This window comes from Typopeltis vanoorti, chromosome 21 (genome assembly GCF_054136105.1).
Source record: "Typopeltis vanoorti isolate ZY-2024b chromosome 21, IOZ_Tvanoo_1.0, whole genome shotgun sequence".
NCBI classification, from domain to species: domain Eukaryota; kingdom Metazoa; phylum Arthropoda; class Arachnida; order Uropygi; family Thelyphonidae; genus Typopeltis; species Typopeltis vanoorti.
Window position 1 is genome coordinate 28,013,824 of NC_143569.1, and position 25,157 is coordinate 28,038,980.

General features: G+C 34.7%; 1 protein-coding gene across 1 annotated transcript in view; it reads left to right on the plus strand.

Annotated features, from left to right (window-relative positions):
- The window catches only part of LOC150094687 (cell adhesion molecule Dscam1-like), a 380,080-nt gene that overhangs the window by 159,687 nt on the left and 195,236 nt on the right, over positions 1-25,157 (plus strand). Inside the window, exon 6 of the mRNA XM_090411630.1 lies at positions 13,982-14,251. Coding sequence (XP_090267756.1) covers positions 13,982-14,251 — 270 coding nt within the window. The remainder of the gene's footprint in view (positions 1-13,981; positions 14,252-25,157) is intronic.

Here is a 25,157-nt window from a genome sequence, read left to right on the forward strand (position 1 = left end):
ATACAGGTCAACCAGCACGTGGCTACAATACTCTTTCGTGACGCTGCATCCCTCCATGTCTGCAGACTGTTTACTTATCACAAACTTCGTAAACAGTCTGAAGACTGTTTACTTACCTTGTCGCGGCTACTTCTAGCAAGAAAAGAGACTACGACGACAGGAGATCAGCATCCTACGAGAGCTGTTGGTGGAGTGTTTCTCTACACAAATATGTAGCAGACATATCCGGCCTGTTCTCCTATTGTTCTACAAATGAGATATTTCGTCAATTATTCCCTAAAGAATGCTTGTACTATCTTTTGAACTTAATACTAACTGGAACAGATACAAGTTTGTGTAGAATGGCTGTTATGTGTGTAAATACAAAGGAACCTATACCAATATGTAACTGACTAGAGAGTTAAGTAGATTCTTGCCAATCTCCACCCCCCCGTGTATATATAAGCGAATGATGAAGAAGGAAATATAATTTCAGGGATTAATCAATGTACCACTAATGACAGGACGATGAAATTCGTGATTTTGGGGAGGAAATACTTTGGTACTTCTATGAGACCAGATAACTCATCATTTTGAGTACGGACACTTGATTATAGAGATCAGTTCTTTGTAACCAAATAATTCTACTTGATTAATAAAATTACAGAGGCCATATAATCGTATTAATCTCTGATCTCTGAACAGAATAAAGCATTTCTTTCTGTGGAATGAGATACTTTTCAAAACGATTAAAAGTAGTTCAATCCGCTTCAAAGAATATTTCAACGTCCTTCTCAGTTGTGAGATCTCAACTCCACATTAATCCATATTATGGAACTTGCTATCCTGATGATACGATACCTTGATCTTCCTTAAATTGTTAGGATCAAGATCAATGGCCTGACATGGCCAAGTAATTGGGCTTCGTGGAAACTTAATTAATACTAAGACAGATTAATTCTATCAGAAAAGTGTATGCTGGTGTAAGTATGCATTGCATGTACTTTATCGAGTTTTTCTATCTTATGAATGACCAACCTAATTTCTGGGAAGAAAAAAAAACTGTGCCATCTCCATATGAGAACTATTATGAAGGTTCTTGGCATCCTAAACGGAAGTCGATCTTGGATCTTTCCAACCAAAATGTATCATCGTTAACGACTGAATTACCAAAGATTCTTGAAAAATTATAATAAAATAATTATTATTCCAAATCTCAATCCTCTTCAGGTTCTATAGATGTTATTTTACTAATGTAATATTTAAACTCTTAAGACAAGATAATACAGACCAAGAAAAACACCGATTTGGTCATTTCTTTCTACACAAATTATAAATCAGTCTCTACAAACTGTACCGTTGATCTAAATTCATTTCTGAATGGAATGCAATATTAAGCAGTCTAGTTGATCATCTAACATTTCCATTTACTAGCTGCCAGACTGTGAACACTGCTCTCATGCCGATAGTTTGCAACCAATGGGTTGTGAACGATGTTTGAAAATAAGTACTGTTATGGGGTGCGACATCAACACATTGAGGTTGTATTATGTGCAATAATCTTTTCGCTTTCTCGTTGAATAATGTTATTTACAACGCTATTAACAGTCTCAAATCAATTTTGATCTTCTACACCATAATTTGAAATATTTTAGCTAATAAAATTCAGTCTACGGCGTTTTCTTCATTGTAATCAAAATACTTCATGGCGATGTTGAATTCTTCGTCATATATAAGTGAATTACCGTATAATATTCTAATTCTTAAGCAAAATAGGAATATTTCGAAATGATTTAATCCCACCTATTTGGTTTTAAAAATGAAACATAAATAAACTGAATCCGTTCCACAATGTGATCAGAAATCGTACTATTCATTAATTGAGCAGTAGGTAAACAAAAGCTGCATTAAGAAATCGAGCACTTCAGTTTTTGATTTGATTTCTGAATTACTTTTCTTAAGATCTGGAAAAAAAAAGGATATCAAGTGCTTTCCATAAAAATTATTTACCACAATTTTTTCGACATTTTAAGTGAAATAGCAAGTGACATTTAAAATTGGGTATAAGATATATACCCAATTTTCTAACTTATAATATAAGATATATATATATATATATATATATATATATATATATATATATATATATATATATATATATATATATAGAGAGAGAGAGAGAGAGAGAGAGAGAGAGAGAGAGAGAGAGAGAGAGAGAGAGAGAGAGAGAGCTTCTTTGGATGGCTACAGCGTTGCCATCAATTGCCCTCCAAGGGTATTGATCACCACATCTCAGTGGACTAGTTTGGTCCCGTTTTTCATATTCTAATTTATATTTTATGTAATGTAATCTTATTTAGGATACTATTAGGTGTAAATAATTGAAAGCTTAAAAATATAAATTTTTTAAAGAGAATATGTCTATTTTTATAAATATTAATGCTATTTTAAAATAAATAATTTTAGTATATAATATAAATATAAATATTTTAAACTGAATCAAATTATAATTTATTAAAAAACTGGCTTCTCTTCGAAGCCTAGGTCAGTTAGAATTACGTCAGAAGCAAAATGAAGTTAATGGCTTATGCTTACTAATTTCATATATTTCACGGCCATTCTTCATTTTCTGTGGGATTAAAAACTGGAGTTCCCGGAAATAAAACTCCTTTAACTCCATATTACACTGGCTAACTCACCTTCGGGTGAAAAGCTTTTATAAATCTTTCTCACACTCTAACCGAATTTGAAACTAGTTCGTTCCTACCGAAGGGACCTTAACATTATTGCCCTACGGACACAGTTTAACTAACTACGCTATATTTTGCTTTTTTAAAATAGTTTTAGATTTAACTTACTTTTATATGATTTAAGTTTTAAGAAAAAAGGATAAAATGAAAAAACATGAATCATGTTCAATCCATTCCTTAAGCTTTCATATTAACTTCTTCAACGTGTACACTTTACTAGCACACTACCTCAGTCTTAGAAAGTTTAATTTCGCTTCTGAACACTTCAAGTTTTTAAATTAGCTCCAGTTTCTTGTTCCTGTTTAACGAAGTAATCTTTTTTTTCTTCTCCTGACATTATCTATTCACTGAAACAGATTCCATATAAAAATGAAATTGAGTTATGTGTGTTGGTTTACTAAGAAAATCTAATCTGCCACTTCCAGATTAGCGAGGCAAATTCCACTCAACGAATAATGAAAAAGCAGCACAGAAAACGCTGATCATGCGATTTAAAATCACACCACGAATGAAATACACGTATGTTAAAGAAAAGACATTCTCGACTCACTGGTACTGCATGCTTTTATCCTAGAGGGAAAAAAAAAGAGGAAAAATAAGAATGCAAGTACTTTCTTGAAATTCTAAGAAATCGTAATTCTTAATTGCGATTTTTTCGTACTGAAAAAGGAGGAGATTGATGATTGATTCATGGGAACAAAGGTTCTCTCAGCCTCCTGTTGCAGTTTAATTTTTTATGGAAATCTCTTACACGAGAGATTGTTCCTTTAACATCACTTGTGATGCGGGTGGGAAGTGGAAGGAACAGTCAAAAAAAAAAAAAAAAAGAGAATACTTAAAATTTTGTTTTGTGAACTTCGAGTTGAACCGAGAATGGAGATGGTTGACTATATAGATACTGTTACCGATGCTATTTCTAATCAACAGCCGTTATTTGAAAAAAAAAAAATTCTCTAGAAGATACGTACAACCAAAAATAAACAGTAAGCCGAGTTCTTATTTCCAGATATTAGGATCGGTTTTAAGTTTAGTACAAGTTCATACACATTTTGCAGATGACAATGTGTTAATCACATCAAAAAGAAGTTAAACGTAACGTTTCAACTAATGCCGTGTGTATGTTGTGATTCTTAACTATACAGGTCTGGTTATTTGATCTGTCGTTTATCTAAGCCTCGGGCATATTGACGGGGCTATATTTTAGATAAGTGACCAAACTGAAAACGAAATAGGGGAAAATAAAGGATTTCTAATCTAGAATAATTGTTTCAGTGACGCAATCAACAAGTGGTTCATATCAGAAGGCTAAAATTAATAATCTACTCAAATAAATAAACAATGCGAATTATGTACATTATTCCATATGACATTTTAATCTTGTTAGACAATGGGAGGAAAAACGTAGCAATACAATTCACATGGAGACGAAATGGCAGCCAAATAATAATCGCAATATTCCAAAAGTTAACCCATATTTACAGTACTCTTAGAAAGATCAATGGAAGATATCCAGTACGTTCTAAGACTGGTTTAAACCCTAAATTCTAATTTAAGGAAATGATTCGTCGTCATCGGTCCGTAAAATGAAGTTACTTGAAGGTTGCCAGAGTGCTAATACATCCAGGTAGTCGAACTTAGTTTAGATAAGTTGGTACTCATCAATTTCTTAAATTGATGAGAACCAATTTATCGAGAAAAAAAAAGAAGAAATGATCCAAATCACCCTCAACTGTATATTTTCATCCCACCTATGTAAGGTCGTAAAGTAATCTTACATAGAGTAGCGTGGGTGGGCTTGGGAGTTAAATAATCTAGAAACTAAGCTCTTGAGGTAACCTATGGAACTCTTTCTGGCTACTTTTTCAAACTGTAGTAAATAGGCGACGTTTCTCGGACTACATTTCCATCCCCTCCTACAAAAAAAAAACAAACAGAAAATCAAAATAAAATATTAAATAAACAAATACCAACATTGAAATTACATTTCAGGCTACCTCTCAAAGGACACGTGTCAAAACGGAACACGTCCAAAGCATTTCGGTGCTAACTATCTGCTCCGAAACTATCACGCACGGTAAATATCGGGTAGTACATCAGACATTTCCCTTGTCTCACATGTGGTCATTAAAACACATCGCCAATATACCCATCTTTAACAACCACAATGACGCCACCACTATCCCATAAATCTTCCCCCCCCCCACAAAGCAGCCTGGGACTTTATTTTGGTACAATTGTCATCTCTAAACAAATGACCAGAACTAGACCCTACCCGCAAGTAGAAAAACACGTATAAAGAATCTTCGCGTCCTAGATAGAATTCGAACCTAGGTCATCGCAACAGAAGTGCAACTATTACATCATTGTCGCGACTGCTGTGTAGAGGCAGTCATCCACTCATGCCTTTTGATTGGACCTAGTTTAGGATCAGTTTTAGGATTAGTTTAATTAAGTTACTGTAGACTGCTCTTGAAATGTAAGCTTTGTTATTAAAACATTATTACCTTCAATATAAAATGTGTTATTAACTAACTATTAATGTCGTTAAATTTTAGCTACTCGTGATTTACGAGGTATTACGTAACTTGTATCTTCTCTTCTTACCACTTTTGATATACTTTATTCAAAAAATCTATGCATAAAAAAACCAGACACTTGACAATCATAATTTATTATTATTCCATGCACGCTTCATCTTAGTAATGGCTTGCCGTCTTGTCAAAAATTTTGGTTTTGAGTACAGAACCAAGGCTTTATATCTTACTTTATGAAGTTAATGTTACTTAGCAGGTGGGAAAATATTCGGTCTTCAAAAAATAATAAAATAAATAAGTAATAATAAATTAAAATAAAGAAATATATAGAATAACTGAGGAATATCGTTACTGCAAATTTTCGACGCCTTTACAATCTTTATAACTATTTTATTTTTTAAGTTCGCTAAGCAAACTCTGTAGATGCCACAAAGATGCGCAAATGCGGTGGAAATATATCGAATTATTATCTCTGCCTATATGGCCGTGAGTCCTTTTTAGGACTTCCAGGGTAGCGGAAAGCAATGCTGTAGCCAATGAAGCTTTAACTGAGGCTCGGCTATTGCCGTTACCTAGCCATGACTAGAACTTTTAGCTCAATAACACCCATCCATACAGATTTTCTTCATTCAGATGACGGGATAAAGAGTCAAGGACTCAGTCCATCGCCCAGTTCTTATTAGAACTATTAGAACCTATATGGCCTAACTGCATTTTAATACACTTTTATGAGTTTCTAGAGATAAAAAAAAAATGGAGCCATTCCATGTGCTGCATAAATTATACAACAGCTCCTCAAGTTGACATAAAATGACCTTGGGATATAAAAATACATCGATAAATTATGGTGGATAATATTAAGCTATTAATGTCTCAAAAACAAGCTATAATTCAAGCATTCTAAATACCACGTTATTATCTTCTATATATCAAAAGTGAAACTACGTAAATAAATTTCAGACTTACGTTAATCGCAACCACCTCTAAGACCAGCAAATTAATATGTTATTCCACAGTCAGTGAACTTGTGAAGTCATAATAATAAAAGATAATGATCTGTGTAAATTACAATAAAAAATCATAATGAACGAATAAATATACAACAATGATGGTGTTCACTTTGTTAAAGGCTTGGATCACGTTCTCAACCATGTATTGCAAATAACAACAAACAATAACTTCATCTGACATTGTTGAACTATTGCAACAATGCAATGAATGTCTTTCACGTACTCAACAGCACACGATAGCTAAATCCTTACCAATGGTTCTATAGAGAGAGAGGTGTAATAGGACAGTTAACCGATTAAGCCTTGATCGTATGCTGTGATCTCATAGGAATGTCAACATCACTAGGATGCTAATGTCGCTTCGTAGCACATTTATACTTAGAATCCCGCTTTTGTCAGGTACAATGATCCATAAATCCTTCGATTGTCAGCGATTAATTCAGTAACACGATGTGTGTACTTTAAGATGAATTTTGTACGTAATTTCAAAGAAGTAATGATCTTAGATTCATATAAATTTCGATTCAACCTTCAATTGTTGGGTTCTTTTCGAGAAAGTTTATGGAAACATTTCTTTTTATTTTCTTTGAACCAAAAATGTTGTTTTATCAATAAATTCCATTTTTAAAGTATTTTATTGATCTTGTTTGGCACAATTATGTCTATAAGTTACACTCTCTGGGTTGACGAAATTTGATGAAGTGTAACACTTCGTAGCAATAGCGAAAAGTGTCTACCAAAATCACTTTCTGTTTAAATTGAACAACCCTACTGAGTAATTATGAAGATTTCACCAAATCGACATAATTCTAAAGCTTATTATTGTGCAAAATTAACGTTTCATCTTAAACAAAAGAAAGAAACGTTTTGTCTTACAATCTTAATTCCAAGTTTTGATAGGTATCAGGCTATAAATAAGTTCCAATAGTATCAAATGTTGTTCAATACTTTGAAAACATTGAAGCCATATTGGCTAACTGACTGACTGACTCAATAGATTCTGCAGTCAATAGAGCTGTGTATTTTATTTCCTCGAGGCTATGGCTAAACTCACTAAATCGTAGTGTTGCACAGTTAAATTGCATACGACCATATGTAGCCCAGCAAATATCAATTCCTGATCTTTCGCTAGGGGTTTTTCAGCATGCCAGTGTAAAGGCATCGAAAAAAGCAATGTCACCCACCTAGTTCTCAAAAATAAATGTAGAGGGAGAAAATAAAAATCGAGTGAAAAAAGGAGGTCTTGCATCAGCACACCTCTACTAATCCATCTGTCTGGAAAGTGTTTATTTATGATGATTTTCACTAGCTGATCATAGCATGGTAGCACTCCATCATACGAGAACAAGTATCCTTTTGGTGTCCGAAGGATGGCATAATTTTTCAGCATGTTCAAGTACAAAGTAACTGTGACATGGAAGGAATGATTGAAACTTAACACAAGGAATCCAAAGAATGGGTGTGTCAGAGATATTAACATTATCACGCGTGATGGGTTGTAATCATGGCCGATTACTAAGAAGATGAGGTATTAAAACGCATGTATTCTCCAACTGGTTTGATTGAATTTTTTGTCTTTTTTTTAGGTGGGACAAAGAACTTTATACCATCCCTCTGTCTGTATGAGTTCGACTTGCCGATCTTTGGTTGCAAAGTTCGGATTTTTGAGTTCAATGTTTTCGTAGATTTTAGTAGCATAACATATCTGCAATATAGTTAGAATATTGAAGGAATAACAGGAGAACTTAACAACATATACACGTCTGGAAGCTACCCTACCCCAGAGCGAATTTGGATTTCAGTGAAGGCATTATAGTACATGATTTTCACCAAAAAAACCACAATTTTAAATGAAATATGAAAACACGAAATTATTTAATAAATTACCTAATCTAAAACACTTGTTCATGCACTCCAGATATAATTAAAGAAAAGGACTTACTTAATATGCTATTTTAATGCCTTCATTCTAGATAGAAGGCCTCAACTGACGACAGTTCAACAAAAAAAAAGAAAAAAAAACCAAACATTCAGCGTGTTTGTGGTATGCAATATTTTGAATACGAATACGAACTTAAATTCTTTTTCATAAGAACGACAACTTCGATTCATCAATATGATAATCAATAAAACTAAATTGATAAGTGTATCAGGATGATGGATAATCAAGCTAAAATAAATTGTCTATAAGACGATCATGAATTTCTCAAGAAGTCCTAAATAACCAGCAACTCCTACAAGTTTGGAGATGGGCATTCTTCAGTCCACTCTTCAGAACGTGCTATAAAAATGATTGAAGTATAAGCCATATAGGTTGAAGATCGTTCAACATATCTATAGTATTTTAATGCCATAGTTGAGAACATTTCCGCACGAAAGGTTATGCTCCTAATCCAAACTAGTACTTATCTATCTATTCGTGGAGTTGTACTGTCTGCGATTGAATAAAAATGCTTCGAAATACTTCCGTTACTTGGATTCTAGAGAAGAACCTATAAAATATTTGTATTAATATTAAAGATTCAATATATTCAAGCATTTGTTTTCATATTATTATAAAATAAATCCAGGTTTTCTCTTCGTATACTAAGCCATTAATATTAATACAGTCAAATAGTAATTCGAATTTTTTAAAAAAGGTTTATTTCTTTGACAAATACTAAATATTCTGATATGTTATTTACTGTATTACAATGTAGTATATAAAGTGGCTGAATAACAAAGAAAACAACAATCATTCACTTTAGTTGGAATGCCGTTCGAATTAGAATGAAAGGAGTTCCAAAGAATTTTTTTCCCTCTCACTGTTTTTTATTTTAATTTATCCGACATTTCATTTGTTTTATTGTATAGTTTTAAATGTGAGTAAAAGAAAATAAAAAGGAATAAACGTATACATAAGAAGTACCCCTCCTTTGGTAATTTAATTCACCATCCGGATTGACATTTTAGCCAAGCATCGTAAGCCAAAATAAGCCTCCGAATTTTGTTATCTAAATATTCGCATCCAGGAAAACTTCTAAGAGTTTACGTATGTTTAATCAAAACCGTTCATCTTCCATTCACATCAGATGCCAATATCTTCGGAGTCGCGCAAGAATATTCATCTTCTTTAATCTTCCCAATCTTATCAGAAATCAGTTTGATTCTTCGGAGTCCCTGTCGCTTACGACAAGTAATCGTAATCCCGGACAGCTAATTTATTCGGAGCATGGAGATACATAATGACACGTTGGAATCTGGCGATTACCGCGTTCGTAACAATGATAGAGCGCGAGTGAAATGACTGGTTTCATGACAATAATGGTTGGCTGCTTTCTAGCGACATCTATTATAGGTAATTATCTCTGCTCAGAACAAAGAATTAAGGACTGTATCAGAGGAGAAGTTAATGGCCAATCGCTTCTATTGAACGGCCAGTGAGGCTTGGAAAACGATGTCGAGCGATGGAATTCGAATAGTAAGTTTTGAAAATTTTAAGACTTTAATACAACAGATCCGCTTTTATTAGGTAAATTCCCAGTTTATTTATTACTCGGATGTGTGTCTCTCTAATGAAACTATTAATGAAATGCATTTCTGTTAAGATAGTTTCGGCTCATATTGGCAGCATTATCATTCACTTTTATTGAAATGAGCTTAGAATTATCCCATCCCAATATGTCTTTTGGACACTTTTATACTACGGAGCACTTTTATATTACAGTGCATTATTGGTATTTGGAGAACGTATTGCTGCTGGGGAAAGATAAATGAACCGAATTTCAATAAGTTCATTCAAAGAGGTGCCGGTTCTGCTTTATATGCGTATTATTGTACTTCGAATTATTCAGATTTCTAATATCTTCTCTTAGGCTTTTCTGATAAATATAAATTATCATTTACGTATATCTGTTATACGTATAAATTATATATCAAGAAAAGTTTACCAAATAAATTAAATATATCCTTTTGAGCTCTTTTATATTTATAGCTTCCCACACCATTCCGTAATCTATATACAAAGTAATAATAAATATTTAAAGATATATTTATAGCTTCTCACACCATTTCGTAATCTATATATAAAGTAATAATAAACATTCAAAGATATACGAATCTCACATATCCAGGAAGCAGGAGAATCAATCGACCGTGAGATGCGGTGATTGATTCATTCAATCCAATACCCTTGGAGGGTAATGGATGGCAATGCTGTAGCCAGTGAAGTTTTAACTGAGGCTAGGCTATTGCTGTTACCCTCCTGCCATGATCAGAGCTTTCATAGCTCAATAACACCTTACCCTACACAGTCCTCTACAGATAACGGGGAAGATGAAAAGCATTCTTGCTTCGCCCCTTTAAGCCAGTCCTTATAAGGATAAGGAATCTCACATATAATTTGTCGGAGATTTAATACAACTTAATGTAATTGTAATCGAGTTTATAAAAGTGATGTGAACAATATAATTCGAAAATCGTTGTTTTTTAACTTTTATGATGAGTACAAATTCCCCATTGTGTATAGGAAGAAGTAACGGATGGAATATATATTTATAACGTCCCACACCATTCATTAATTCATATACAAAATAATAATAATGCTGATGTAACATGGTTTCTTAAATCAAATATTTTCCAAAGCCAATAAATATACTTATTGAAGGCGAATTTTGAGAATTCAAACTGGTATATTTTTTGTACTTGAGCATTGCGTCATGTTATTTCGAAAAGATGTGGAGTATCTAAATACTTTTTATTAGTGTTGATATCGAACCAACGAATGCTGACAGATGATTCTTAATATGCACAGGGTAATTCAATTCATTAATTTCAGAGCAATTCGTCTGGCTGCTTGTCTATTATATGATAATATCTCACTATCTCGTTATACAGTATTGAATTTTGTCCATTTTTATTATAGATTCTACTAGGAATAATAAAGCTCAGCAAATTTACATGCAACTATTTTCAGTAATTAATAAAATATATCTAATGGGTATATTACCAAGTATTTAGAAAGGAAGGAATAAAAAATATTCACATTTAGATTTTTAAATAAATGTGATAAAAAGTTACTTGGGTGACGAATGCGATGAATAATGTTGTCAGAAGTTATTGAAATGGATTTCGTTATGATAGATACAGTCCTGAACTTTTGTAATTTTTCTGGTTAGGAATTTGTTCCTGTTTTGTCCAACTTGGTGAGTTATTATAAGCACTTTCAATCAGACTTTGAAGCTATTAGAAACATCGTTTTTAATCTGTAATTGAAAATTATGTTTTCAAGTGAAACTTAAAAAAAAAAAAGACTAATAAATGGAAACATTACATTTGCTTTTAATCAAAAAAAAAAAAACTTAAGCCAGGTTACACATGGGGCGCTTTCTCAACCTTTTTGACAAGTTGCACATAATGGTCCATTTCAACCGAAAACCACTTATCGAATGAACCAAATGTTGTTTTCCTATAGTATTGCAACCACCAGCTGTTCATATAATATATTCATATATATAAAGATATTCCTTCCCATACAATATGACAGGGCTACACGATTGTGGTTTTTCGCCTCGGATTGACGATATAACAAAGGCAATGAGATGAGATATCTTTTGTCTGATCTCATGTCTGCTAGATGCGGGTATGTGCTTTCTGACAATTCATGTCGATCTTTACTTTTATGGAAAAGTTGATCTAGTGTTTCTGGATTTCCACTCTCGTACCAGGAGCTTATTGAAGACAGGAATATCTATGCATGTTCCGACTATCGAACTAAAACTTAATAGTTTTCTTCGTTTACTTTTTGAGGGTATTTAAGGAGCTTCCATAACTTAGTCGGTATAGACGAAGCCCTTTGGTCGGAAAGACCTAGGTTCGATTTCTGTCCATGACGTGAGGAGCCTTTATCTGGTCTCTTTCGACTAAAGGTGAGTTAACCGGTCTCATACGGAAGTGGTGAGTTTCTCTCCCTCAAAAACAAGCAAACCTGTCCCGTGAACACACACGGCTACAGTCATAAATACTTACGGCAAGGAAGGAAACGAGAAACCACCACTTTCATAATCTCCCTAGTAATCAGCTGCAACCCTCCCAGAAGAGAGGAGACCACAGGATTAGGGGATTTAAATAGCATACACTTGCTTTGATGTGCATGTTATCAAACTACCATATAATTATTGTTACTGATTAAGTAATAATTATCCTGAAGAAGACGGAAGAATCCTGAATTTCAGATACCACAATAGATGTGTATATCATTTACATATTAAACACAATCTACAGTATATATGGATACAAAAACCCCATCTTAATGGTGTTTTTATTGTATAACTTGTAAAATGTACATACCAGTATACATTTTATATATCATTTTTAATTAAGTTCTAGCTAAAGTAAACGCGGTTTTTGTTTGAATAAAAAGTAAATGTCTTTTCCTCGACATTTCATCTATCGAAAGTAATTTTATTCGTAACTTAAGATGATACACCAATCGATGGAGAAAGCAAAAAGTAATTAATTTTCAATGCAACTTGGTTAATAATTTCTAACAGTAAGTGAATTTTTTGTTGCGAGATTTTTGTTTACCTTTTAAAGTATTGATTATTATGAAAGGAACCAATCGCTATGGTATTTGGGTAATTAAAACAGAGAAAAATATGCAACAATATACCAAAAGCTTGTAGAAGAATTTGTTGATTTTTTTTATTCATGTAGCTGATAAATGCAATTCTTTCTTTATACAAATAAGAATCGGACTATCCGGACCTCAAAATAAATAAATAAATAAACTACTCAAATCCTGTTTGTGTTGTACAGTTAAGAAAATCATCTAGATTTAGTTTAAATATGCATCTAAATGTTTAAGTTTTTAAACAAAATGCATCTAGAAGTTTAACCATCCAGTGCATCTTTTAACTTAAATGTTTCTTTTCATTTTTGGCTGTTTTATTGGAAATAATATTTGCCGAGAAATCTGAACCATTAACTAATTTTCATTATTTTCTTAATGAGGTATAAGAAACTATTTGTTTAGTCTGAATATTGAAATCAAAATATTCAGATCAAATTCATATTTTACGAAAAGAAATCGATGGAATTATTTTGCTAAGATCATCTTATGCTCTGAAAAATAAATCCAAATATATCCTGTATGCGATCACTGATACGCTTTTCCTATTATTTTTTACATAAAATAACTTCTTTGTTTTCCTATAGTAGGACTACACTTAACATTAATTTCGTTGGTTGAATTTCCCGAGTAAAATCCCTGACTTTCTTTGTTATCTTTCTCTGAATAAAACAAAAGAGAAAACGGGATTTCGAAGTCTAAAAAAATATTCCATTATCATAATGAAACGTGCTAAGAGAAGCAAGTGTCGGAACATTTCGCTTGACATATCTTGGGATTCTTTTTTTTTTAAAGTTAATATTTACATCAGGAAAGGACGAATATTCGTATTTTTTAAATGTGCTACATATCTCCTTCGCGTTTCCATGGTAACACCAAATCACAAGAGTCTTTTGTTATCTAGATGCGAATGAGAAAAAGAAAATTAAGCATTATAATATCTAGTCAAAACATTCTCTTCGTAACGGTTTTCCTGATTAGGAAACAAATTGTAAAAAAAAAAAAAGAATCTGGTTTATACTGAGGTAATTTTTGATTATCAGATAAAATGTATATATTCAATACTTCGGTCATTTAGTTATATTTTCTTTGTATACACAGAACCTCTAAAAGCCACAGTTCGTCCGCAAGCGTTGATGGTGAAGGAGGGAGCTGGAATTACTTTGCAGTGCAACATTACAGGTCATCAAGTGACCTCCGTGGTATGGACCAAGGATCTGAAACCCATTATGGCATCATCCAGGACTAAATTAAGTGGTGCTAAGACATTACAGATTTTTTCTCTACAGAGAGAAGACAAAGGGATGTATCAATGCTTTGTAAGAAATGCTGAAGAGTCGGAGCAATCTTCAGCTCAAGTTTCTCTGGAAGGTAAGTCAGTTGGGTGCAAGTGACGTCACAATGGTAATTCATTCCGGTGTAAGGTAAGTACTTAATTGGCTTATTATGTAACTGAATAGTGATTTCAACGAGTGGCTATATTGGGTGTCTTCTGTTATCAAGTTACTATTGCTTCAGTTTGCAACTATCCAGCCTTGTAAATTCTCCCTCTCTCTCTCATCATTATTATCCCGAGTTAATTTGCTACTTGCGGTTGCATTTGCAATGGATATCATATAACTTTCCCAGTGGCATTCAATAAATGCGTTCGGGGAATATATAATGAAATAACACTTCCAGTGCATACAGCCATTAAATGCAATTTTCATTTGGGAGTAGAGTGTAGCTGGTTTGAAATAAAAGGACTGAAGCAGACCCTTCGTTGTGTGAAATGAGTTGGCTGCTAATAGTTATAGTGTATATAGAAGAGTAGACATCGGTTGAAATAAATCCTTCCATCTAATTCTATGTATAATATGACTCTGATAGCGGAAACGTAAAGCTTCACAAATTATCTGTGCTGAGCTATTTGGCATTGTTCCACAGGATATCATTTGAATAGGAGCTCTCATATGACACTGTTGCATTAAACGAAAGATAAACCTTGGACTAACTCGGGAAAGAACAGGAAGGATCTATGATAAATAATATGAAGACTTGTAAAACATATTACAATTTAAAGATGAAACCATAAACATATTATTATCAGGTTAGAAATGCGAACAAAATATATTTGTCACAACTATTGAAAGTTGGGTCAGAGAGTTCTTACAACAATCCAGACAGCACCGAAACCTTGGTCTGTGTGTGTGACGCACACGTGTCATATTATTCTTGGCTCCTCTTCCTCTGCACTTCTCTCCTATGTTTACTTGAGTTATTTTTTTACATCTTTCTCTTTAGTATTTATTACGAACTTCCAACTCATCTTTGCATCTCTTTTTTTCATCATATTTTTATTCCTATCTCTCTCTCTCTCTCTCTCTCTCTCTCTCTCTGTGTAATCGGATTTTTCTCTCTATACTTCTGTTCGTCGCCTCTCTCCCTGCTTTCAGTTTTGTAACTCTTCTCCTTTCACATTCTTTCTCTCTTTTTTTTCTCATTTTCCCGCCTTCATTCTTAACTCAATTCTCTCTTCATCTTCATTGTACTGGTTCAGTGATCTTTATGTCTCTTTAATATTTCATTTGAAACTCTTTTATTACATCTATTACCACCTTCTTTCTTTCCCATCAATTTGATATCGTTTCTCTAATCTGTCGATTTTACGATTCCCGCCTCTTACTAGGGGCAATTTACCGAAACGGTCTGTCTCCTAACTATATCTTCGTGACAAGTACGCGCTTCACCTCTAACCCAAACCTATAAAACTTGGGTCACGTTATGAAGCGTGTTTCGCATTATGCTAGCCGACTGCTCATGCGAGGGTTAGACGCTTTCACGAATCGACGGAGAAGAAACATTTCAAGTCATTTTAAGGCAAAACAAATCGCTCTTAACCTGAGATGCGGAACGATCCTGGATCAGCTTTATCAGTGCGAGATACATCACCTTGTCAGTTTTACTCCAGTCTGCTTCTTATGTGTGCTTTTTATTTTATTCTTTCATTTTTCAATGGACTGAACGTAAGAAACGAAATGTATTCGTTTAAATCGGCATGTTTGTTTAGATGCACTTATTCAAGTCGGCTAGCTTCGCTGAAACATTATCGTTATGGATGTTTCGCAGTCCGTTTACACATAACGGATACGAGCAGTATGCTTCGTAGCTTTATCCTAGCTAAAGCCGAGAATATCCAAGAAAACTATTTTGTCACGTGACTGCCGTCTCTTGGGATTTATTTTTTTGGCATTCTGCCAAGAGATAGTAAACTGATTATTTTAAACTTGCCCTTCCACAACATTCAGATTTAGGTGCACTTAATCTAGGTTCGTATTTAGGTGCCTTACGTTCATGTACACCAGCTTATGGTTCATGTTCAGGCTTGTATCCAGGTACACCTGATTCAGATGAATACAACATCGGAAACCAATGTCAAGTTATTTAAAACAGGTGAGTTATGGGCCACTTGATAGGGTATTTAGTAACCATCCCTCCTATCTAAATATCTAGACAGAAAAGCAGCATATTATAATAATCAGTTCGCCTCTTGGCAAAGTTCCAAAACCGTTACTAGTTAGAAGCCACTTGATATAACACAAATCCTTCGCTAAGCCTCTGGCCTAAGTGAATGGTCATGGAAGCTTGATCAGAAACTTTAAACCATCCGTTGCGCAGTTGAACCTCCATGGGGTTGCTACGCTTATGCCGCCGAATATCTACTGACATGACAGTAAAGTATTACAGTAGATAAGTCGAAAGCTTTTGTTGTTAGAAGATCCCATTGAGAAATTGCGTTTTCTATGCGCATGGGCAGAAAAGAGTGGAATAAAGTGAAATAAAGTGGAATTAAGATGTGTGAAATGTCATTTTTCTACTTTAAAACAGTCATTTCGTAAAGAGGTGTGTTTGATGACAAAATTCTCTGTCAGTATAACAAAATAAACACTTATCTAAACTGACTTCATAACCTAGACACCGAGCAATTAATAGCACTATGATTAAGCAACTTAGTCTAAAGTATTAAAGTACTCATAAAAATCATGAATTTCAATAGAACTTCGAAACATTGGAATTGCATGCAACAATCCTGAAAAAGATGGAATTTGAATCCGGCGAGATACTTTCCAAAACAAAGAGAATCCACAGAATATTCGCAGGAACAATACAATAAAAAATCAGAAAGCCGCAAATATTGCTTTATTTTAGCCTAAAACTGTGTGAATTTGAAAGTTAAGAACACCATACATACAAAACGCAATCCCAAATGTTACTGTACTTTATTTTAATTTTTAAATTATAATTTAAGATTTATACTCTAAAATTTATTAGATTGTTCAACAAGGAATTGTATTATAATTAAGATGAAAAGCCAAACGTCTATATTTGTGGCGAAGTTAATTAAATTAAGGGCATGAAACTTAATGCTCTTAATTTAATTAAGGGCAAGTTTCGCCATGAACCTCGTAGATTGTAGTTTTCGATCTTAGAGTTTCGCATACTGCCTGTAAAATAATAAGGGATTTTTACCCCCTTAATTTAAGGAATTGTATTATTATTATTGCATTAATCTTCTTTTATAAATTTTAATATATGCTGCTAAAATATATTACTTTATATTTTAGATAAATTAAACTTATTACGATACTTTTTTCTAAAATATTACATGAAGAAAAAGAAAACTACACTCTGAGAAACTACCATTCTAAACAAAACGAGAAACGATATTTAAAATACATCAGAACTCCATAAAAATTGAAATTATTTTCAATTTTTTCCGTCATGGCCGCTAATTTTAAAGAACCAATTTGCTCTCACAATATTTCCAGTGCTTTCCGATTTGCTTCTAAAACTAATGATTACCAGCAAAAACTTAACTCATAAAAGTAGTATTAATTCAATAATAATTTTCACTAGCGTATTTTCCGAGATAATAAAGAGTAATATTCGAAGCAATTCACGTTTCTTCGGATTTTATTTTTTATTTTGAAATTTCAGGGAAATGAATGAAGACATCACACTGAGGTCTAGAAAATGTAACCTACTAAAACGAGAACTTTCTGCTATCTGTTTTCTTCCTAAATAGCTTTCCGAACTTATCCTTATAAGGACTGGCTTAAAGGGGCAAAGCAAGAATGCTTTTCATATTCCCCGTTATCTGTAGAGGACAGTGTAGGGATAAGGTGTTATTGAACTATTAAAGCTCTGATCATGGCAGCCGAACCTCAGTTAGAACTTCATTGGCTACAGCATTGCCATCCATTACCTTCCCTGGGTACCCATTTTAGTCGCCTCGTACGACATGCATGAGCTACATTGGTACTATTCTTATCCAGGCCACCACACGGGGAGAACTTATTATAGTTCTTATAAGAACTGGGCGATGGACTGAGTCCTTGACTCTTTATCCCGTCATCTGAATGAAGAAAATCTGCGTGGATGGGGTGTTATTGAGCTAAAAGCTCTAGTCATGGCTGAGTAACGGCAATAGCCGAGCCTCAGTTAAAACTTCATTGGTTACAGCATTTCCATTTGTTACCCTGGAAGTCCTATAAAGGACTTTCTTCGCTTCTCCCCAGTAGAAGTTATTATATTTCATTCCCAAAAAGTTACAATTTTATATGCAAAAAATGAAATGGTGTCAATTTGCCATCTCGATTATCTTTATTCTAAACGATATTTTTTCAATTATTCTTGTTTATATATATATATATATATATATATATATTAAAAAATATTGTATATCATTTTGCGCCTGTTCATTCAGACTCGGTTGAAAAGCCCAGAAAAAACATCTGCAGACTCGAATAAGATGTTTCACGCATAAACATTATTATCTCCTTAAATTAGTTTAAAACAAATATTATTATTATTATTATTATTATTATTATTATTACAGGCAACTCCAAGGAGTCGACAGACTCATCGAGGAAGGCCCTAACATCATGTCAAGAACAACTATTCGACATTCACACAGTATCTATCATACCTCGCTTTGAACTCATTTACAGTCATGGCACCCACAACAGACTCTGGCAGCTTATTCCATTCATTCACCACTCTCCAAGTAAAAAACCTAGCTCTAACACCCTTACTAACCACACTCTTGTCCAGCTTCCATGTATGGCCCCCCCTAGTCCTCCCACCACCAGTCCTGTACTCAAAAATATCTTCTGAATTAATCTTATAGAAACCCTTCAGTAATTTGAATCTCAATCATATCACCCCTTTTCCGCCTATCAACCAATTTCTGCAACCCACAAATCTTCAACCTGTTCTCATAAGGTTCATTCCATAGACCTATTATCATTTTGGTCACTCGTCTCTGGATCGTTTTCACCTCCTCCCCATCAAGAAGAAACCCTGGCGCCCATATCTGGGCACATTAGTCTAGATGGGGTCATATCAAGGCTCGATACAGAGGAACAATAACTTGTTTGTTTCTGCTTCTTAAAGTATTTTTCAGCAACCAAGTGATTTGATGAGCTGATTTAGCCACTTTTGCGATGTTCCACCTAAACTTCAACTCCCTATCCACCAATACTCCCAAATCCCTGGCCTCGTCAATCTCCTGGAGTACGGTTCCACCAATGTGATATACTGCTGCTAATCTTTTCACCCCAAAATGCATAACCTTACACTTTGCCACATTAAATTGACACCCATTCTCCTTAGCCCAGTCCTCCAAACTATCCAAATCATCATGAAAAATTTTGACATCCTGTGCACTCACTATTTCTCTACCTAACTTTGCATCATCAGCAAAAATATGAACAGTTCCTCTCAGATCCATTCCTGTATCGTTAATGAGCAAATTGAAAAGCAATGGTCCAAGAACAGAACCCTGCGGCACACCACTAGTCACAGGCCATCTTTTGGACTCTACTCCTGAATAAACTATTCTCTGATATCTCTCCATCAACCACCCTTCTATCCATCTCACCAACCCTATATCCATCCCCATATGCTGCAGTTTACTGATTGAATTCCATGTGGTATCCTGTCAAAGGCCTTAGCAAGGTCCAGTAGAATCATTGTAAACCCATTACCCTTATCCAGTTCAGCCGTCACTGTGTTATAAAACGTCAGCAAGTTACTGAGGCATGATCTACCTTTCACAAAACCAAGCTGTCCCCCATACAGTATCCCATTTTCATCTATCCAATCCTGTATTTTCCTCTTGACTATTTTCTCCAAGACCTTGACAACGATTCCTGATATGCTGATCGGTCAGTAATTTACAACAGCAGTCTTTGAACCTCCTTTATGCAGTGGAACTATTTTCCCCTCTTTCCACCCCCTCGGGACTAACCCAGACCCGAGACTTAAATTAAACAAAATGGTCAAGGGCACTGACAATTCTTTAGCCGCTTCACGTGCGACAAGGGCTGGTATACCATCCAATCCCACAGATGTATTGACATTGAGGTTTTGTAATAGACTATTCACCTCCACTTCATTCACCACAATTCCCGTATAAGCTATTGGTTCATTCATTCCTGCAATGTCACCACCTGGGTGAAATACTCTTGTAAAGTGCTCGCTCAGTAATTCCACTATATCAACTGATTCGGTTACCTCCCTACCAACGGCATTCTTTAAAATCATTCTGCCATATACATTTTTTTTCTTTTACTTGCAATATATCAAAAAAAACTGTTGGGATTCTCTTTAACCTGCATGGCTAATGTTCTTTCATAATCCGCTTTTGCTTTTCTTACCACACTCCTTAACCTTTTGGCCGGCGCTTTATACCGTTCATGAGTCTTCCGGTCAACTTTCTCCTTAAATTCCCTCCACAATTGTTTCTTTTTTTTTTTGCAGCTCACGCTTAATGGTGTTATTCATCCATTTAACCCCTACTTGATTTACTATTCGGACTCTAGGTATACAGTCAGCCACTGCCTCCTGCAAACACATCTTAACCGCCTCCCATTCACTATCAACATCCAGCCTTTGCAGTTTTACATGCCATGGCATTGAACCAATCAACTCCTAAGCTTGTCATACTTACCAGCCCGATAATTCCACATGTAATATAATATAAATGAATACAAATGATTGTCAAATATAATATTCTTAAGAAAATCAAGAAACAATCTTACTTTTTTCCTTATTTTTAAACCACATGAATATACCGTTTATTTATTTATTATTCTTTTTTTGTGTTACCATGTCAGACTGTCAAGTAGAATTTACTGTACATATAAATGCTACACTGGTGTCCAAAAGTTAAGGACAAACTACAATTTTACCAGTGTATATAAAAGCATTTTCATGACTACAGCACTTAAAGAAAACTATGTGGAGAGATATTTCAGTATGGAATAGGTCCGCCTTGAAATGCGATGCAGGCGGCCCATGAAGTTAAGTTGGGTGCTGCCTAATCAAAATAATTTTTAAAAAAATATTTTTTTCCTAATTAGTAACCAATTTATTAATAAATAAATCTGTAGATTTATTTATGCATCATGCAACCCTCACAATGTCGTAGCGCCAAGTGATTCGGAAGTTCTTGAAGCAAACTGGCCCACTCCTCCTCCTTCAGATCAAGAATAAAATCTTGTTTGTTTTCTGGAAGAGAATTTCGAGTAGCAATGCGTCTCCCTGTTGTGTCCTAAACATGTCTTGGGGGGGGGGGAGTGAGATCTGGGAGCGTGCTGACCACTCGATTCGATTAATATCTTCGGCCTACAGTAGTATCCACACTGCTCGTGTACGATGTGGTGTAGCACTCTCATTCATAAAAAGGAATTCTTCGCCTACAACACTACAGAACAATCGAACATGACATTGAAGGACTTCGCTGCAATATCATTGATCATATGCAATTTTATGGAATTTTACCACGTGACACGACACCACTGAAAATGCTCTACAATGAGCTGTGGATAAAGGGACGCAGATAAAGGGGACTACTGGTCTTCAGGCTTATAGGGCTACTTGTCGCAGACTTCTTGCCACAATTTGTCGAGATATCCGCGTACCTGTGATTGAGTAGATCCTACTTGCAAACTGACCCGCCGTGGTCGGTCGATTACGTTTTGCTGTATTTTGTAAACAAAAATCTGTCTTCATGCTTCATGGTAGAGCGAGGGCGACCGCTTAGAAAATTCCTGGAACATAATCCGTTGGTTTGAAACAGAATACGTTTCAAACTGTCCAGAGCCTGGATAGAACGCTATGTGAGATTCCAAACTCTCTGTCAATATCAGTAATTCTGCGGCCTCAAGCTTTCAATTAATTCTTTCCCGCGTGAAATCATCTAGAATGTCTTTGTAATGTCTCAAAGACATTCTAGATGTCTCACAGTCATCTAGAATGTCTTTGAGACATTACAAGACATCCATATTTGCAACTGTATTCCTTCACGAAAATAGCTTCCTTCAAACACAATTCGCTTAGCTAGCCTTTTGCCTTATATTCTGTTGAGTATTACCACGTGACTCCTTTTGCCAGCGATTCAAAAATTTCAACATCTTGAATTTGTATAACTGACGATTTCTACTCGAAATCATCATTTTATGCAAATTTCCACAAACTGATTCGTCTGAATTTGCGGTTGTATGTTCAGAAATAGTGTTCCTCCTTTGGTTTTGGAAACCAGTGCGTGCGTGCGTGCGTGTGTGTGTGTGTGTGTGTGTACTTATATATATATATATATATATACAGGGTGTTCGGGATAAATTTGACATATTTCTAATTAATTATATTTTTCCGTAAGTTACATGTATTAACACATACTTCTCTTCATTTAAAAGTTTGGACCCTTCTTCATTCATATACAAGATGTCAGAAAGGATGGATAGCTGGAACCCACCTGAATCATGGAAGATAATAACTTGTATCATGATGATTCGTGCCCGCCATCAAAATAAGGATATTACGACTGCTGCCCAATGCTCCCTGAATACAGTAAAAACAATCAGGCATGAACTAGAGACTTGCAATGGTGACTACGAGGATGTAGCAAGAAAAAAGATCCCTAGCAGACGATCTGATTGCGTTCGTACAGCAGAATTCCTCGCAAATCTGCAGGAACAGGTGTTGAAGAACCCTGGCATTGGAATTCGGGCTTTGTTCGTGGAGTTGCTAACTTTAGTCAAGCCCTGGATAACAAGGGTAGCCAATGGTAGGCCGTATGTATGGCAGCAGGATTCGGCCCCTTGCCACACCTCTGGGAAAAGTCAAAAATGGTTGTCTGAAAATTTCTACGACTTCACCAGTCCAAATGTTTGGCCTCCAAACTCCCCAGACCTTAACCCCATGGATTATTTTGTATGGGGCGCAGTTGAAAAAGACACCAATCGCACTTCCAGTAATACAAAAGCCCAGTTAATGGATAAAATTAAAACAGTTTTTGCGGCCCTTCCCAGGGAGACTGTAGCATCAGCTTGTTCGAGGTTCCGAAGCAGAATTGAAGCTGTGATCGATGCTAATGGTGGTTATTTTGAGTAAATCTTGTTGATAGTATTGTAATTAACTCTGCCTGTAATGTTTTTTTGTCAATTCATTAAATTTAATAGATACAAAGAAGATTTTCTTTTTCCTTACGAAACTGTCAAATTTATCCCGAACACCCTGTATATATATATATATATATATATATATATATAGAGAGAGAGAGAGAGAGAGAGAGAGAGAACAAATTACATTAAATATATATTATTAATATATATATACACTTAATATATTCATATATTTTACTCTTCTTCTTCCTTTTACTTATTAGGCCTAGTGGCCTGTTGGGGTTACGTATTAAGTTAGCCTATTACGATTCCAACCCGGAAATCCCATTGAATAGGTCAGTCAATCCAATTCCAGGAGTGTCCCGTCTGTAGATGCGTGTGCTCACAGGGCCGGTTTGCCTGGGGGGGGGGGACGAAAAACCCAAGCTTCCGGGTGAAAAAAAAGCAAACCCTACCACCGAATCCGGCTAACTCACCTTTCGTCGAAAGAGACCAGATCAAGATTTCTCACATCATGGAACGGGAATCGAACCCAGGTCTTGAGGGCTTCGTCTCTATTGCCTGAGCTACGGAGATTCATAAATTTCGCTTAAATATTATATAACTTATCATATATAATACACATAAATATTTTTTTCGGATATACATTTTTGTATATATCTTAATAATAAACCATATATATTTGTATATATTTTATATTTGATTTTTATATATTATATTTGTATACTTATGTAGAGCCAAGAAAACAATTTTCTGTTTAACTCCAGATATACATAATATTCACCGTGATTACTTATTTAATATCGTAATCTTAAATTCGTAAGTTATGATTTAAAATACATATTTCGGATATTTTAATATAAAACTAAGCAATAACATAACTTATCAAATAACAATATTTCCTTATAGATAACTTTATACCAAAATCTACGTTAGGAAAAAGAACTCTCAGGACATTGAAGTAAACCGAATGGCACATCTGTCATCTTTCCTTCCTTCTATTTTATTTCTTTGAAATAAATTGAACAAATCAATCAAAGGAATCTGTTTCTATTCCTATTTTCTATATATTCCTATATATATACGTGCAATCTGAATTTGAAGCACTATTCTGACAAGGGAATTTGCGAAGTGTTTAGATGTATGCGGTGTCGCCATACGTTTTCCTATTTTCTGAAGTAACATCCAAGACGGATAGAAACTTCTGGAAAAATATTTCTTCAACCTGCAAAATATTTTCCTCCCCAAATCGATGCGTACATCTGTGAGAGGGCTAATGCTAACTGTCTATGAACGATTGTTGCGAACGCTAACAGCTGGGCTCCTTTAAGAGAGTTTATTTTTTTTCCCATTTCTTTACCAAGGGTTTTTCTTTTCATAGTGATCAAAATCTTCGACATATCTGGTCTGTTTTTCTTTTTGTTTTCCCTCCTCATATGCTATCGATTGAAGTGAATGCCAAATTCTACGTTAGACTGCTTTTATTTTATCGAACATTACTTGAACAATGTTATTGAGGTTTCTCTTAGCACTGGAAAACTGATCTATATAATTGATGATTTCGTAACTGGTGTTAGGGAAGATTCCACATCTCAACTTCGGTTCTCCAAATGTTTTTTTTTTTTCCCCGAGGAATTCATATAAACCAATACATCTCTTCTGCAAGACAATACCTTATTCTGAGAACGTAAATCAACAGGCATTTTAAATTAAGAACAAATAATATGCTATCGAATATAACTTCGCACAAAAAAGGAAACGTTTGTACTTATGGCAAAATAACACCTTTCGGAAGGCTGGGATGAGGGTGCGGGGGTAAGTAGTTCAGA